The sequence below is a fragment of the Acromyrmex echinatior genome, unplaced genomic scaffold (assembly GCF_024713525.1).
Source record: "Acromyrmex echinatior isolate Ae372 unplaced genomic scaffold, ASM2471352v2 Scaffold20, whole genome shotgun sequence".
Taxonomy (NCBI): Eukaryota; Metazoa; Arthropoda; class Insecta; order Hymenoptera; family Formicidae; genus Acromyrmex; species Acromyrmex echinatior.
In genome coordinates, this window is record NW_028259054.1 from 443,719 (window position 1) to 456,960 (window position 13,242).

A 13,242-nucleotide genomic window follows, 5' to 3' on the forward strand; every position below is an offset into this window, starting at 1 on the left:
TATCAGCATCATATATTTTTTTTGTGCGAAAATGCCGAGTTTTGAGCCGAATAAGCGTTATTTGCGGAAACTTTTGATTTACTTCTTTAATTTGAAGAAATCTGCAGCTGAGGCTCATCGATTGCTTGTAGAAGCATATGGTGAGGCTGCCTTAAGTTAGAGAAGTTGTCATGAATGGTTTCAAAAATTTAAGAACGGTGAATTTGACATCGAAGACAAAGAAACGTAGCGGAAGGCCGAAAGTGTACAAAGACGCGGAATTGAAAGCATTATTGAATGAAGATTCGTGCCAAACGCAAAAAGAACTTGCACTAACATTTTGACTTACATCAATAAAACATTATGTATCGTTCTTTCACAATAAATGCTTAATTTTTGATAAAAAACGGCGGAAACTTATTTGTACACCTAATAATGGGAGGTGCTGCAATAGACTTTATATTCAAATCGAAAAAAAAAGTTAAAAAAACTTACATTTTTTTCAACTTGTGGAACTGTCACTTGACGTAGATATTTCCTTAATACAAAAGTTTTACAGCACGTATGGACAAAACGACAGTTCAGCACTCAGAGTTTTACGTGCACAAACATTCTGAATTTAAGATTGAAAACTTAAAATGAAAGATTTACATTGATCTGCAAATTACGTATATACGAATTCTGAGCGAAAACTCGGAATGGTAAATAAAGCAGTAATGGTGTCTAGCAGTAAGTGTTCGATCTTGCAAGAGAGATATTGCAACATTTTAGATAAGGACAGTTGTATGCGTTTAAGCTAGATAGAACGATAATGTGAGAAATGAATTAAAGATGCCACTGTTATCGACTTTTTTTATCTGGAATTAAAAAAAAATCTGTATCAACATCAATTAAATTCGACCGTTATTCAAGTATTCCCTTAAGAAAATAATAATGATCGTCAATGCTGTTTTTGCTATATTTAATTCTTGTGCTATTACGAATATTAAATTTCAATTATTTTTAATTATCTTCAATTAAAACAATATAACATTTATTTATTATACTTTCACTATAAATTTATCTAAAACATATTTACATAGAATTAAATTATAAAATGGTTCTTTTTTCTTGGAAAGGGAAGCTTGTTATTTTGTTCATAACTTCATCAGTTTTTCCTCCTCGAGTATAACATAATTACTTGTAATAATCATTAAATATGAAGCAATAAGTACATTTTATTTATAACTAACAATATAATATAGGGTGAATTAGAGCCGTTGAACTAGCTTTTTACGCTATGAGAAAATTATCGACTGCACGTGTTATAATCCAATTAGGTATGAGGTCGATAATTTTGCCACAATATTATTGTAATAAAATGCAGCAATGCTATTGTAACATATTATAAAAATACTGTGATATTTCAATGTTATTTATCAACACATGTAATATATTAGTAATATTTCTGTGATATTACACTGTAATATGTAATATTTCTGATTTATTGCAATATTGCTGCGATATTACGTGCTATACTGGATATGAAATAAAACTATGAATTTTTACATTTCAGATATCTATATTTTATGTATATTACAAAAACTGATTTTGAAAGTTTCAGAAATTTCGGTAGTATCAACCTATTTTTGTTTCAATTTAAGATCTTGGTCAGATCTCATGCAACAATATCTTTCTTCATTAGAGTTTGTGCATCTTGGAGCACTGTAGCGGGATTCTCTAAATGTCTTATCGATAATTGTCGCTATCGTTGATTAGCGACAGCCAATGGTAGGACAATCCTGGAAGAAAGCGCGGCTCTTATTGTTGTTAGTTAACGATAGCGACAATTGTCGATAAAACATTTATAGAGAATCTCGCAACTGGGCATTTCGTAATATGCACAAAATACAAATATTTAAAATGTAAAAATGTCGTAGTTTTATTTCGTATATATATATGTATAATAGAAGAAGATATATATCTCCAAGATTAATAATATATATCACTTACAAAGATCTGATTAGTTGTAAAACGACGAACTGCGACTTTTTTAACTCTTCTCTAATCTATTCTAAGATTTGTTCGCGTTTTTCATACTCCAACATGCATCAACATTTTCCTACTCACTCTAAGCGCGTTTGAGTGAATAGGAGCGGTTGGAAGAAGTTGGAGCATGCGACACGAACAACCTCTAAACTATTTCTGAATCCGTGAATGCCTTATGGAGCTTTGATGATTGCGATCCAATCAGAGGAGACCGGGTCACGTTATGCAGTTTGCCACTCTCTCCCTGTTAGGCTCTCTCTGTCTGGAGGCACTCTAAAGCCCATGGCATATACAAAAACGTATAAGACAGTAAGAGTAATCAGTAAGCGAATTAATTAATCACGATAGAAACCGTAAGGCCAATAGCGAACCCAGTTACAATTTCCTCAGTGCTTACGTCTTACGTTTTTGTATGTGCCATGGACTTAACCGCGCCCTTTTCTATGTAGAGTCTACCACCACTCTTCAAATTTTTGACAATGCTCGATCTAGAGATACTATATCTATGGAACTACTTCATATCTTTCCTTACTTACATAATGACTTTCCACGCAAAGCGAGGTCTATCCCTCTGCCTAGAGACGTACGACTTTCCACGTGAAGCGAGGTCCATCTCATTTCCCGCCCTATCTAGGATCATTTAACTGTCCGCGCGAAATAAGATCCATCACATGAAAAGTTGTGCATCCCTAAGCAGCGAAGGTTCGACCTCGCTTCTTAGGATAAAAGTCATGTTCTTCTAGGCATGGAGGTGTGTGATGGATCTCGCTTTGCGTAGAAAGTCGAACACCCCTAGGCAAAGGGGAAGAGTATGTGTGAGGTGGATCTGTCTAAAATTTACTACTGAAATTACAATTTAGCTCTATATATTTTCGAAACTATAAGAGATCATCCCGTAGTTGTTAAGGCAAAATTATTTGACAGCATATGTCAAGGTCAAGATAATTGGAGCTGGATCTCCTAATGTCAAGGTTTATATTTAGATATAACAGTATATAAATATGTGTAAGAAATAATTTTACTTTGATTATTTTTTTGTTTTTTTAAAAAGCTATTTGATACTTTGAAATTATGAAATGAACTAGTACAATATAATAAAATTTCGATTTCTTGTGATTCATATTATTTTGAATACATGTATTTAATGGATTTATAATATACATCCTTTTCTCGAAATTATTTCTTAAACTCTAATTCAAAATCTTTTTACATTCTAAAATAATATACTTATTTTTTTATTTCTTTTCCGTAATAATATTTGATATAATTATATATAGAGAGCTCTCCAGCACATTTGCAAGGCTTTGTCATTTAGTAGATGAAACAACATCTGAAATGGATACCGAACTGAAAACTATAGGAAATAATTTAGCAGTATTGGAAAAAGCAGCAGCTAAGGCAAAGCATCTTCGAAACGAAGCCAACTTTTTAATAAATGAACTTGATACGTTTGATGCAGCTTATTTAAAACCATTAAATTAAATTAATAATGTGTTTTATACACATTTAAAATGGCATAAATAATGTTTTGAAAGAATAATTATTTGATGTAATTGTTTAAAATATCTAATATTTTAGTTTTTAGTTTAGAAATAATAATTAAAGTCTTATATGATAATTGAATGATAGACACGTATATGCATAAATATAGATTTATATCTGAAAAAATTATTGCGGTTATCTATGTATGCATGAAAAATATAATTTTTATATCACATAAGTCAAATAACAGAAATGGACAATTGTATTTAAATTTATGATAAATATGAGACACGATCTCTTAAAAAGTACTAAATGTTTCTACCTAATAAAAACTCTAGTCTTAATGTGCAGGAAAATCAATTTCTTACAATAAATTATGTCAAATAACTTATTTTTATTAATATTAGCAATAATTTTTTCTTCGATAAATTATAATGTAATTATTATATAACAAATAAATTAAAAGCAAATTTATATATATGCATATTTTTTATTTTTAGAAGTAATACATCGAAGATTGTTGTCCTATTAAGTTTTCCTTTAAGAGATAAATTATGCTTATCTTAGATTTATTATAAGTTATATCAATCTTATGTATTAAAAAAGAGAAAGCATATAAAGCATACATAAAAAGCTGGAAATATAGAAAAACGTAAACAGTAAGCTTGAATTGACTATTCACGACAGAGAAAGTAACACAACACTTTACATTTTCTAACTTCATATGTATGTTTTATTTATGCTTCTTATTGCTTTTCGTTTTTGTATGTGCTGTGGATTTAAAATTTATCTTTTTATTAGACTGTATGTTTACTGAAAAATGTAATGTATGTAATTGTAAAAGTACGAATAAATATAATCAACTTATATATGAGCAATGACTTTATAGTTTAATAATGTTAATAAATGAAACCACGTATTTTTATAAATCTATTCATATGTATACGCATACATACACTTTGCAAATATATATTACTAATTAATAGATGCCGATTTCTATACAAATATACCTTTTTAGGAGATATGTAAGAAGATAAAATTAAAATGAAAATACATATAAAAATATTCTAAAAATATACATTGGAACTTCCATAACTTCTACTGCGCGGGGCAGTGAGAAGTTAGGGAGATTCTTTCTATTCTTACATTAGGGGTGTAGCATTAAAAAGAAATAGCATTACACATATAGTGAGAACGTTTGCACAGATGTCAACATAACATAATCTATTTTAACACTGAAAATTTTTATACATCATGTATATATATGGAGGAGAAAGATGAAGAGTTTTGAAGTTAGGGAAGTTCCATTATATATTTAATTCTGCCTATACATATTTTATGCATATTTTAAACAATGACTCACTTTGATTATTTTATTTTTTATGCACGTTATGTTCAAATTTTTAGTCTATTCATTATTATTTTATATTATTGAATCTTGCAATTCGATTCATTATTCATGTACACTCAGCAACTAAAAGATTGTAACATTTTTTCTTTCTAATGATCTTCAGGACATGACAAAATTGTCAGAGAGTGAGTCCTAACCGCTACTTACGCAGCGATTAGAATATCTGCCAATGTGATGATAAAATCAAAATGTACAAAGTGTAAGAATAAGCAAGCAAGTAAGCAAGTACGATTTGTAAAATCTAGTGTGGATGTACGGGGTAGACTATTTTAATTTATCTAGTTCATTTTCTCACAATCTATAAGTTTAAGACAAAAATATTTTATACAAAAGTTTTATGGTTTCAAGAGAGAAAGAAATTGGTGACCTTGATTGACTTTGAGAAGATGTCCTTAAGATCAGGTCAAGGTTATCTAAAAATTTTTTAATGGAAATCATTAATTTTTTATTACATCTTTTATTATAGCCCGAAAGCTACCACAAGTAAATCTTGCATTTCGGCTAGTGGAAATGCAAGGTAGCAATCATTCCTGAGCCTTGCATTTCGACAACGAGCTGCGGAAATGCAAGATTTGGTTATCCACGCGCAAACGACGTCCATTGCCGGACATGACCATATATAATCATATCACCAGAATGCGCGGTAATAGACATCGCGCATTCTTTATATTCGGCTGCCTAATCGCAGATCGTAGGAGTCTTATCTGACAAGTGAATCTAACGTCACATTACGCGCGTCGCGAACGTTGAGTGTCCTGTTACATCCGTGATACCGACTACTTTAAGTATTATCGCGAATGACAATATATAATCAATGCTTAACCACAAGTGTTTAACGCAAAGTTCAAATATTATTGTTTACACTAAACAGGTGCAATTAAAAAGGGTAATTATTTAAAAAAAAAAAAAATTGATGAAAAGTAGTGTGTGTTCTTTTCGCCGTCCTTTGTGCACCATTCCCAGCGTTCCTCATGGGTTTCAACCCTTCAGGCGGACCGAATCCCTTAATTATTACTTGTTGCACTGAAAGGTACAACATTTTTATAGCTGTCTTCAAGATCTTTTGAAAACACTATAATAAAGCTCATGTTCATTTCTTTTCGAGTTATGATGCTTGAAAGTTATAATACTGCTGATATTTGCATTACTCAAGGTATCAGACTGATGGCTGAAACCTTTGGAATGTTATTCACAATCATGATGTTGAACGTACAGGTTAATTTATTCAATCAATTTTCTCTAAAGTTAAAGGAGATAGAAAAAAAACATTATAGACGAAAATTTCACGATTTAAATGGAAAATGGGTAATTATTCAAAATAGGGGAGACAGCTCCGATGACCTTGACCTTGATATATGTTGTCAAGAGCATGACCCTGAGTGACCTCCAACAAGTTTTAGCCGTCGCTCATCCTTCGTTAAAAAGTTATAAACAAAAAAAGTTTCAAAAATAATGTATTATTTCTGTTGTATGTACGATATTAAGTACTATTTAATACCTCCTTCCCCCCTGTAAAGGGGCGTACAACTTTCACGCGAAGCGACATAAGTTTCGACTTTCCACGCGAAGCAACTCTTACTCCCCCTAGGGGCGAAATAATATATTGTATGTTTATTTTCATTTTGAAATTATATTAATCATACACTATCAGTATATATTGGAACATAGCCATAATAAGAGTATTATTATATATACAATCATGTTGTTTCATGAATTCATTTATTTAATGCACAACACTATGACGGTTTAATAAATTATTTAAGTGCTAAAGGAGTGCTTCGAAAGCGTATTACTTGTCCACGGTGTACTAAAGAGATCCAATTAAAACCAGACAATTCGCTTATAATGCATTGTACAAATACGTATTATAAATAACGTGAACGAAAACGACAAAGAAAGGTATGCAATTTTAAATTAAGTGCATTAATAAATATATGATTTTCAAAAGTACATTAGAGAAAAGTACATTAGAGATTTTTAAGTAAAAGTATGTCGCATTATTTGCTATTCTCTAATGATGAATTCATCACAACAATTATTACAAACTGAAGTATAAATTACGTCATCGACTGCTGTGGATTGGATCAATTTTTGTTGTGAAGGGCTATATCGATGTAGAACACATTTTCAAATCATATTATCATTATATTGTTTACATTTTATAGTTACTAATATAAATTAATGGTTGATCAATATCAATAAATTATTAGGCGGCCCAGGAATTATTGTCGAAATAGACGAAGCAAAATTTAGACGTCGAAAATATCACAAAAGCATGTTAATTACTGGATAATGGTTATTTGGAGGTATAGAAAGATAAAGTGGCTGCTTATTTATCATTCCAGTAGCAAACAGAACAACGAGTACATTAATATGTCTAATTCGTCGTTATATTGCATCCAGAAATATAATATGTAGTGATAGTTGGCGTGCTTACGATCTAATGAAAATTATATACATCAAACTGTGAATCATTCTTGTAACTTTGTGAATCTTGTCAATGGAGCTCACACTCAAAATGTTGAACGATTGTGGCGTGATATACGTAATGGAATACCTCGTTTTGGTATCTCGTGAGAGTACCATTACATACATTATTTAAATACTGAATTTATATTCAAACGAAAATATGATTCAGATAGAATTAATAAGTTTTTGAAATTATGGCTTATTTCCATCTAATTAATGAAATTACTGAAGAAAATAGTAATTAAGTTCATTAGAAATTTTCAATAAACAACATCAAGTGTATTTTATCATAATATCGTAAAGTCGTTTCGCGTTATAAAATCCTAACCCATTTTTTAGTGTGAGGTGACTCTCATTTCGCGTGGAAGGTTGTAAATCCATGTCATTTCGTGTGGAAAGTTGTAAACCTAGTAAAACTTTGCTTCTTGAATGTACAACTTTCCACGCGAAATGGATTGAGTTAGGTTATTATACCCACTAAATGTGAATGAAAGAATAAAATAGTATTTAATACTGTATATGTAAAAATAAAATGTTATTTTTAAACCTTTTTTTGTTTATAACTTTTGAACGAAAGACGAGCGATGGCTAAAACTTGTTGGAGGGATCACTCAGGATCATGACCTTGACAACATATGTCAATCAACATAAGTCATCGGAGCTGCCTCCCCTAATCTGAATAATTACCGGAAAATGGAATACTGTTGTCAGCGGATGATACTACTTCTCAGATTTTTTTGTCATAGCTATTTTTTTTTTAATGGAAGTCGATTTTTTCTTCCAATAAAAGCTGTAGTTGCCAAAGAAACAAATGCAACGTCTTTTTAGATTTTCAATTTGATTGATGTTAGACCGAACTACACACTTTTAAAGTTTTTTTAAATAGCTGTTGATGATCTTGAATCAGATCTTGATGAAATTAAATTATAGTATAATATATAATCTGTTGTCAATGTCATGATTATGAACAACATTCCAAAAGTTTTAACCATCAGTCTGACATCTTGAGTAATGCAAATACCAGCGGTATTGTAATTTCAAGCGTCATAACTCGAAAAATAATGAAAACGAATTACATTATAGTGTTTTCAAAAGTTCTTGAAGACAACTAAGAATATGTAATAAAAAATCAAGAGTTTTATTTAAAAAAATTTAGATAACTTTGACCTGATCTTAAGGATACGAAGGCAAGACAATAAGTTTTTAGAAAAACTTAATAAAACACATTTTTTTTGATCGATTCATTATTATTTCTCAACATAGTCTCCTTTCAGCTCGATACGCTAAATCCAACGATTCTCTTTTTTCAAGCCGTCCGAATAATATGATTTGTCCAACTCTTCAAAATAAGCCTCTGTTTCTCGATGAGCTGCTCTCTGGTGGTGAATCTCTTTCCTCCGAACCATTTCTTCAGGTTTGGAAATAGGAAATAGTCGCAGGGGGCTAAATCTGGCGAATATGCTGGATGGGGAAGCAATTCGTAGCGGAATTCATTGAATTTGGCTATAGGTGTCGGGCACGTGTGAATCCGTGCATCTTGATGGAAGAGCACTTCTTCTTCGCCAAATGGGGACGTTTTTTTCTTTAAAATGTTATTAAAACGGTCCAATAAGGCTGCATAGTAATCGCTATTGATCAGGTAATGTTTTTGAGGTCGATTTAAAATATTCGGAATGTCTGCACGACGAACACATTGACTTACCAACGCGTGATAAACTATCTGGCAAACAGCAGAATAAACTTTTAGCGACAGTGTATGACAGTTTTTCGACAAACCATGAAACGCAATCCGAATCACGACGAAATCGATATTTTGATAACGAATCGTCGTACGAACAGAGCACGTTGTATCTTATGCTAAATACTTGATGATGATATTGATACGTGCTCGTAGATTGCATATATACAACTTATCGCAACTTACATATTAATAAAATTTTTATAAAAATATATTTTAAATACAAACATTCGTTTCGCAGGGCAAACAATACTTTTTTTTTGCAAAATTCGTTCATTTCGTGCAAAAACACGTCGAATAAGCCTAGTTTTCGAGATTGGACATGAGGGAACTAAATTTATAACATTTACCGCTAAGGAAAATCTCATTAAAGGAATAAAATTTTGAGTAAATATTATAAGAATCGTCACTAAATGAGTCCATGCTGTGTTTAGTCTACTATCCCCATCCGTTCATTTTTTAAAAACATTAACAATATACAATAACAGAGACACATAAACAAAAAAAATCTATTGGATTTTATTAAATAAGAATTACACTTACTATCTAAATAGAAATCAAATATCACAAATAATCATATATAGCGATAAGTAAAACAAAAACTTTAAGAATAAAAATATTTACTTACCTAGATGTACGATTTTTTAAAATTGTGGCATAACTTCTATTATAAATGTGTTCGCAATAAGATATTACAGCAGACTTAGCGGCAGTCGCTGCTGCGTGCTCAGACACGTTTACGCATATCTCGCGTGATTTGTTTTTAATGTAGCCTCGATTATTCTACTTACCCCTATATTCAACTGATCCCGGTCTCCCCTATTCAATTGCGAGCTGAGACAGATTCTTGATCTATGCAAAAAGATCTACATTGTCGTCTCGCGGATCTTGTAAATATAGTAAATTGACATGTTTCTCCTTTTTGTCGTTAGCGAGTCGTATCGGAAGAACGTTTAGCGTTTTCTATCCCTCGATACTTAAGCATTAATGGACGTACACATCGTTGAGATGTTCGAATTCGTGACGTCTTTTAACGTTATAGGAAATTCTATATTTTGGAAATTTAACACCATCGTATAGTGTGGGTAGGAAGATTCACGATCCGCGATCATTTCTTTCGGCTGAGTACAGAGCGGTAATCACCGACCACGAAACATGCATTATCGATCGCACGTTAATCACTGCTCTCTTTGTTATTATCTCTCGCGGCATTTCAAAACGATATCCCATGTGCATTGGATAACACTTATTAATATTTATTCATGATTCGCGACAGCATCCTCCCACTGTTCTGGAAACTCTTCGAGAGATGCTAACGGGGGATCGATTGCCGCTCGTACCACTCACGCAAATTCGATGTTTGAAAGAGTTCATAGTTTTTAGTATTAATACTTTTATTGATTTATGACCCGTCGCAAATTCGCCGTTAAATATGGTGTTCACAGTTGTGTCTTTCTATTGTTTTGCACTCGCTCGAGCACTACATTGCTGATGTCTTCTAAAAATCGATGCGGCTAGATATAGTCCGCCTTAATTATCGCACCGGTTAAAATTCGATTTTCAAAAAAAATCGATCTCTCGCCAAACAAAAAATCTTTCCGCGTCACTGTTATTGTTAATGTTCACGTAATCACCACCAAAATGCAGAAATCGCTTTTCTAATTGAGTCTTTGTACCCTCAAGTCGTACAATTGATTAGAGATTGTTTGTATCCAATGGAGAGCCGTGGACGCTTGACATGATTATATTCTTCAAGCTGTTTAATAAATTCATTGCACTCTCCTATCCACGCGAAACACTTCTTCAAGGCAGCAATTTAGTGGGATCGCTTCAATAGATCGTGCTCTATTTGATTGAAATTTCGATCCATGTTTACAACGATTTATCAACAGTAAGATGAGTTCGCTCTCGTAGATTTCGTACGTATTATAATTTGGCATATTTCTACACTGAATTTATTTTTGTCTGTAACTCCCTCTTTTCAGAGTAGAGCATTATACGCGCATTTTCAAAGTATGCTTCAAAAACGCATCCCCACTGTACCCTCATAAAAATTTATGAAAATATAATTCTATCGAGTTTCATTTACATTTACACTTCTATTAACCTTGAAACATATTGCAAAACATGTTCGATTGTCATGCCCCTTCCAAAAAGAATAAATGATCGAGGTTCTTTTATCAAGGGAGGGAGACATTGCATTTCAATATCATCGATTTCGATACTAGATATTGGCACTCGATCGATTAATTATGAAACTTGGTCGTATTAATAATAAAGGTGGTAATAATTAAGGTGGGAATTCCGTTTTTTGAAAATCGATTTTTTTTTAACGGAATCTTTTAGTTTAATATCTTTAAAATATCTCTTTAAAATTTTGTATCGAAATTCGTAAAACTTTCGGAGTTATGAGCTCTTAACCGACCGAGCGCCCGATCGAGTGCCCCACCGCGAACGCAGGTATGAGATTTTTAACGGTCGACAGCTGCGCCGATTTTGTTTTCAGCACAAGGGTCAGATCAAGTTAATCTAGGGATGGTTGTGTGATTCAACAGTAAAATTCTCAGTAGTCGTTTAACGTCCGAGTAAAACTGTACGTGAATAAAAACCAATGGATTGCAAACATTCACGAACCACGTATGAACATGCTAGCAGATTAAAGAAAAAAAATTCAAGTGTAATATTCACACTTGGGAAACGGAGACTTCATATTCAAGTACATCAGCACAAAAATTATCCAATACTCCAGAAGAAATTATAGTAGACTCAAGTTATTGTATCATCGCTTTCTTGTCGGTATTTACTGCAATTTTTGTAAAGAATGCAAAGAACAAATACATTTCGGTGAATCTTTAGTAGGTAAACAAGAACGGTTCTAATTCGAGAGCTTCGAGGGGAGAAGTGAGGGGCAGGGAGGTACCCGCGGTGGGGGGGTCTGCGAGGAAAGGAGGGAGTGACGTCACAAGGGAGGAAGAAAAAAATGACGTCGCGGTGCAGGGGGACGAGGATGTCCCGGGTGCGGGAAATTACATAGCCGGAAATTACATAGCGAGAAATTACATAGCGGAAGTGTATGAAAACTTGCGTCCACGTCTCGATGAAGACATGGCGTGGGGTCAATGGCCACCAGGCGCGATCCGCCGCTACCGGGTGCGATCTGCCGGTCCCCGCCGCCGCCTCCGGGCATGGCCTGCTTCCGGGCGCAGTTAGACGCCACCGGTCCCTTCCACCACCAGGCGCGACCTGCCGTTGGTTCTTACCGCCACCTCCGGGCGCGACTCGTCGCCGGTCTCCGCCGCCACCATCGAACGCAATCTCCACCACACATACCATTAATATTTATTATTTTTTTGCTTATGCATCGTTATCCTCTTCTTATATAATCTTTCATTCAGCGTTTATTACATGCAATTATTTATGCAGAAATATTTTCATTCTACTGAATTATAACTATTATTTTAGAGAGAGCGTGATGATACGGTCGCGCGCGATGGTATCACTCGTGATGACGCGCGCGTAACACGATACCGCAGAGATAGAAAGGGATGCTAAAGGAATAAATAATTTTGAACACAGAGTTAATCCAGGTTAATCCATATTTATTTATTTATTTTTACATATATTATATTTTATCACATTTTATATCTCCTCCGCTCCAATATGAATATCGCCGTCCTCACAAATTATATGTGAAGACACGCTGTAATGGAGAAGAACAGATAAACTATCTAGAAAAAAAATTTTCCACAAACAAGTATAAATAAAATACTTACAGTTGAACGTATGAATCCATATCTTCCGAGCACCTGATGCAGTAACGTCACACGACCGCTTTAAACTTTATCCCCCTTTCCTCCCCCAATTTATTCATCATTATCAGAAGAATCACAGAGAGAATCTTCAGACCCAAAATTCGGTGGATAATTGACATGTAGGTCGGTAATACTTATACTTATATCTCCGCCAAGATACATAATCAACTGTAACACACATGCCTAGAATACACGTATGAATTTCAGATCTTATTTTCATTTTACTAAACGTTTTTATTGAAACGTAACCCTGATACTCTATTTGGTATTTTGAATACCAAATGTTAATGCGTGTTAACACATTGCGGAAACCAAGTTCCCGG

The 13,242-nt window shown here is 33.3% G+C and overlaps 1 protein-coding gene and 1 long non-coding RNA gene across 8 annotated transcripts in view; both read left to right on the top strand.

The window, feature by feature from the left end:
* The window catches only part of Marf (Mitochondrial assembly regulatory factor), a 203,599-nt gene extending 199,236 nt beyond the window's left edge, over positions 1-4,363 (top strand). For all 7 annotated transcript variants that reach the window (XM_087416299.1, XM_087416298.1, XM_087416303.1 and 4 more), the window contains one exon: positions 3,285-4,363. In XM_087416299.1, coding sequence (XP_087272425.1) covers positions 3,285-3,489 — 205 coding nt within the window. In that variant the 3' untranslated portion in view covers positions 3,490-4,363. The remainder of the gene's footprint in view (positions 1-3,284) is intronic.
* The window catches only part of LOC147906557 (uncharacterized), a 270,166-nt gene that overhangs the window by 208,719 nt on the left and 48,205 nt on the right, over positions 1-13,242 (top strand). The gene's annotated exons all lie outside the window — the stretch shown is intronic.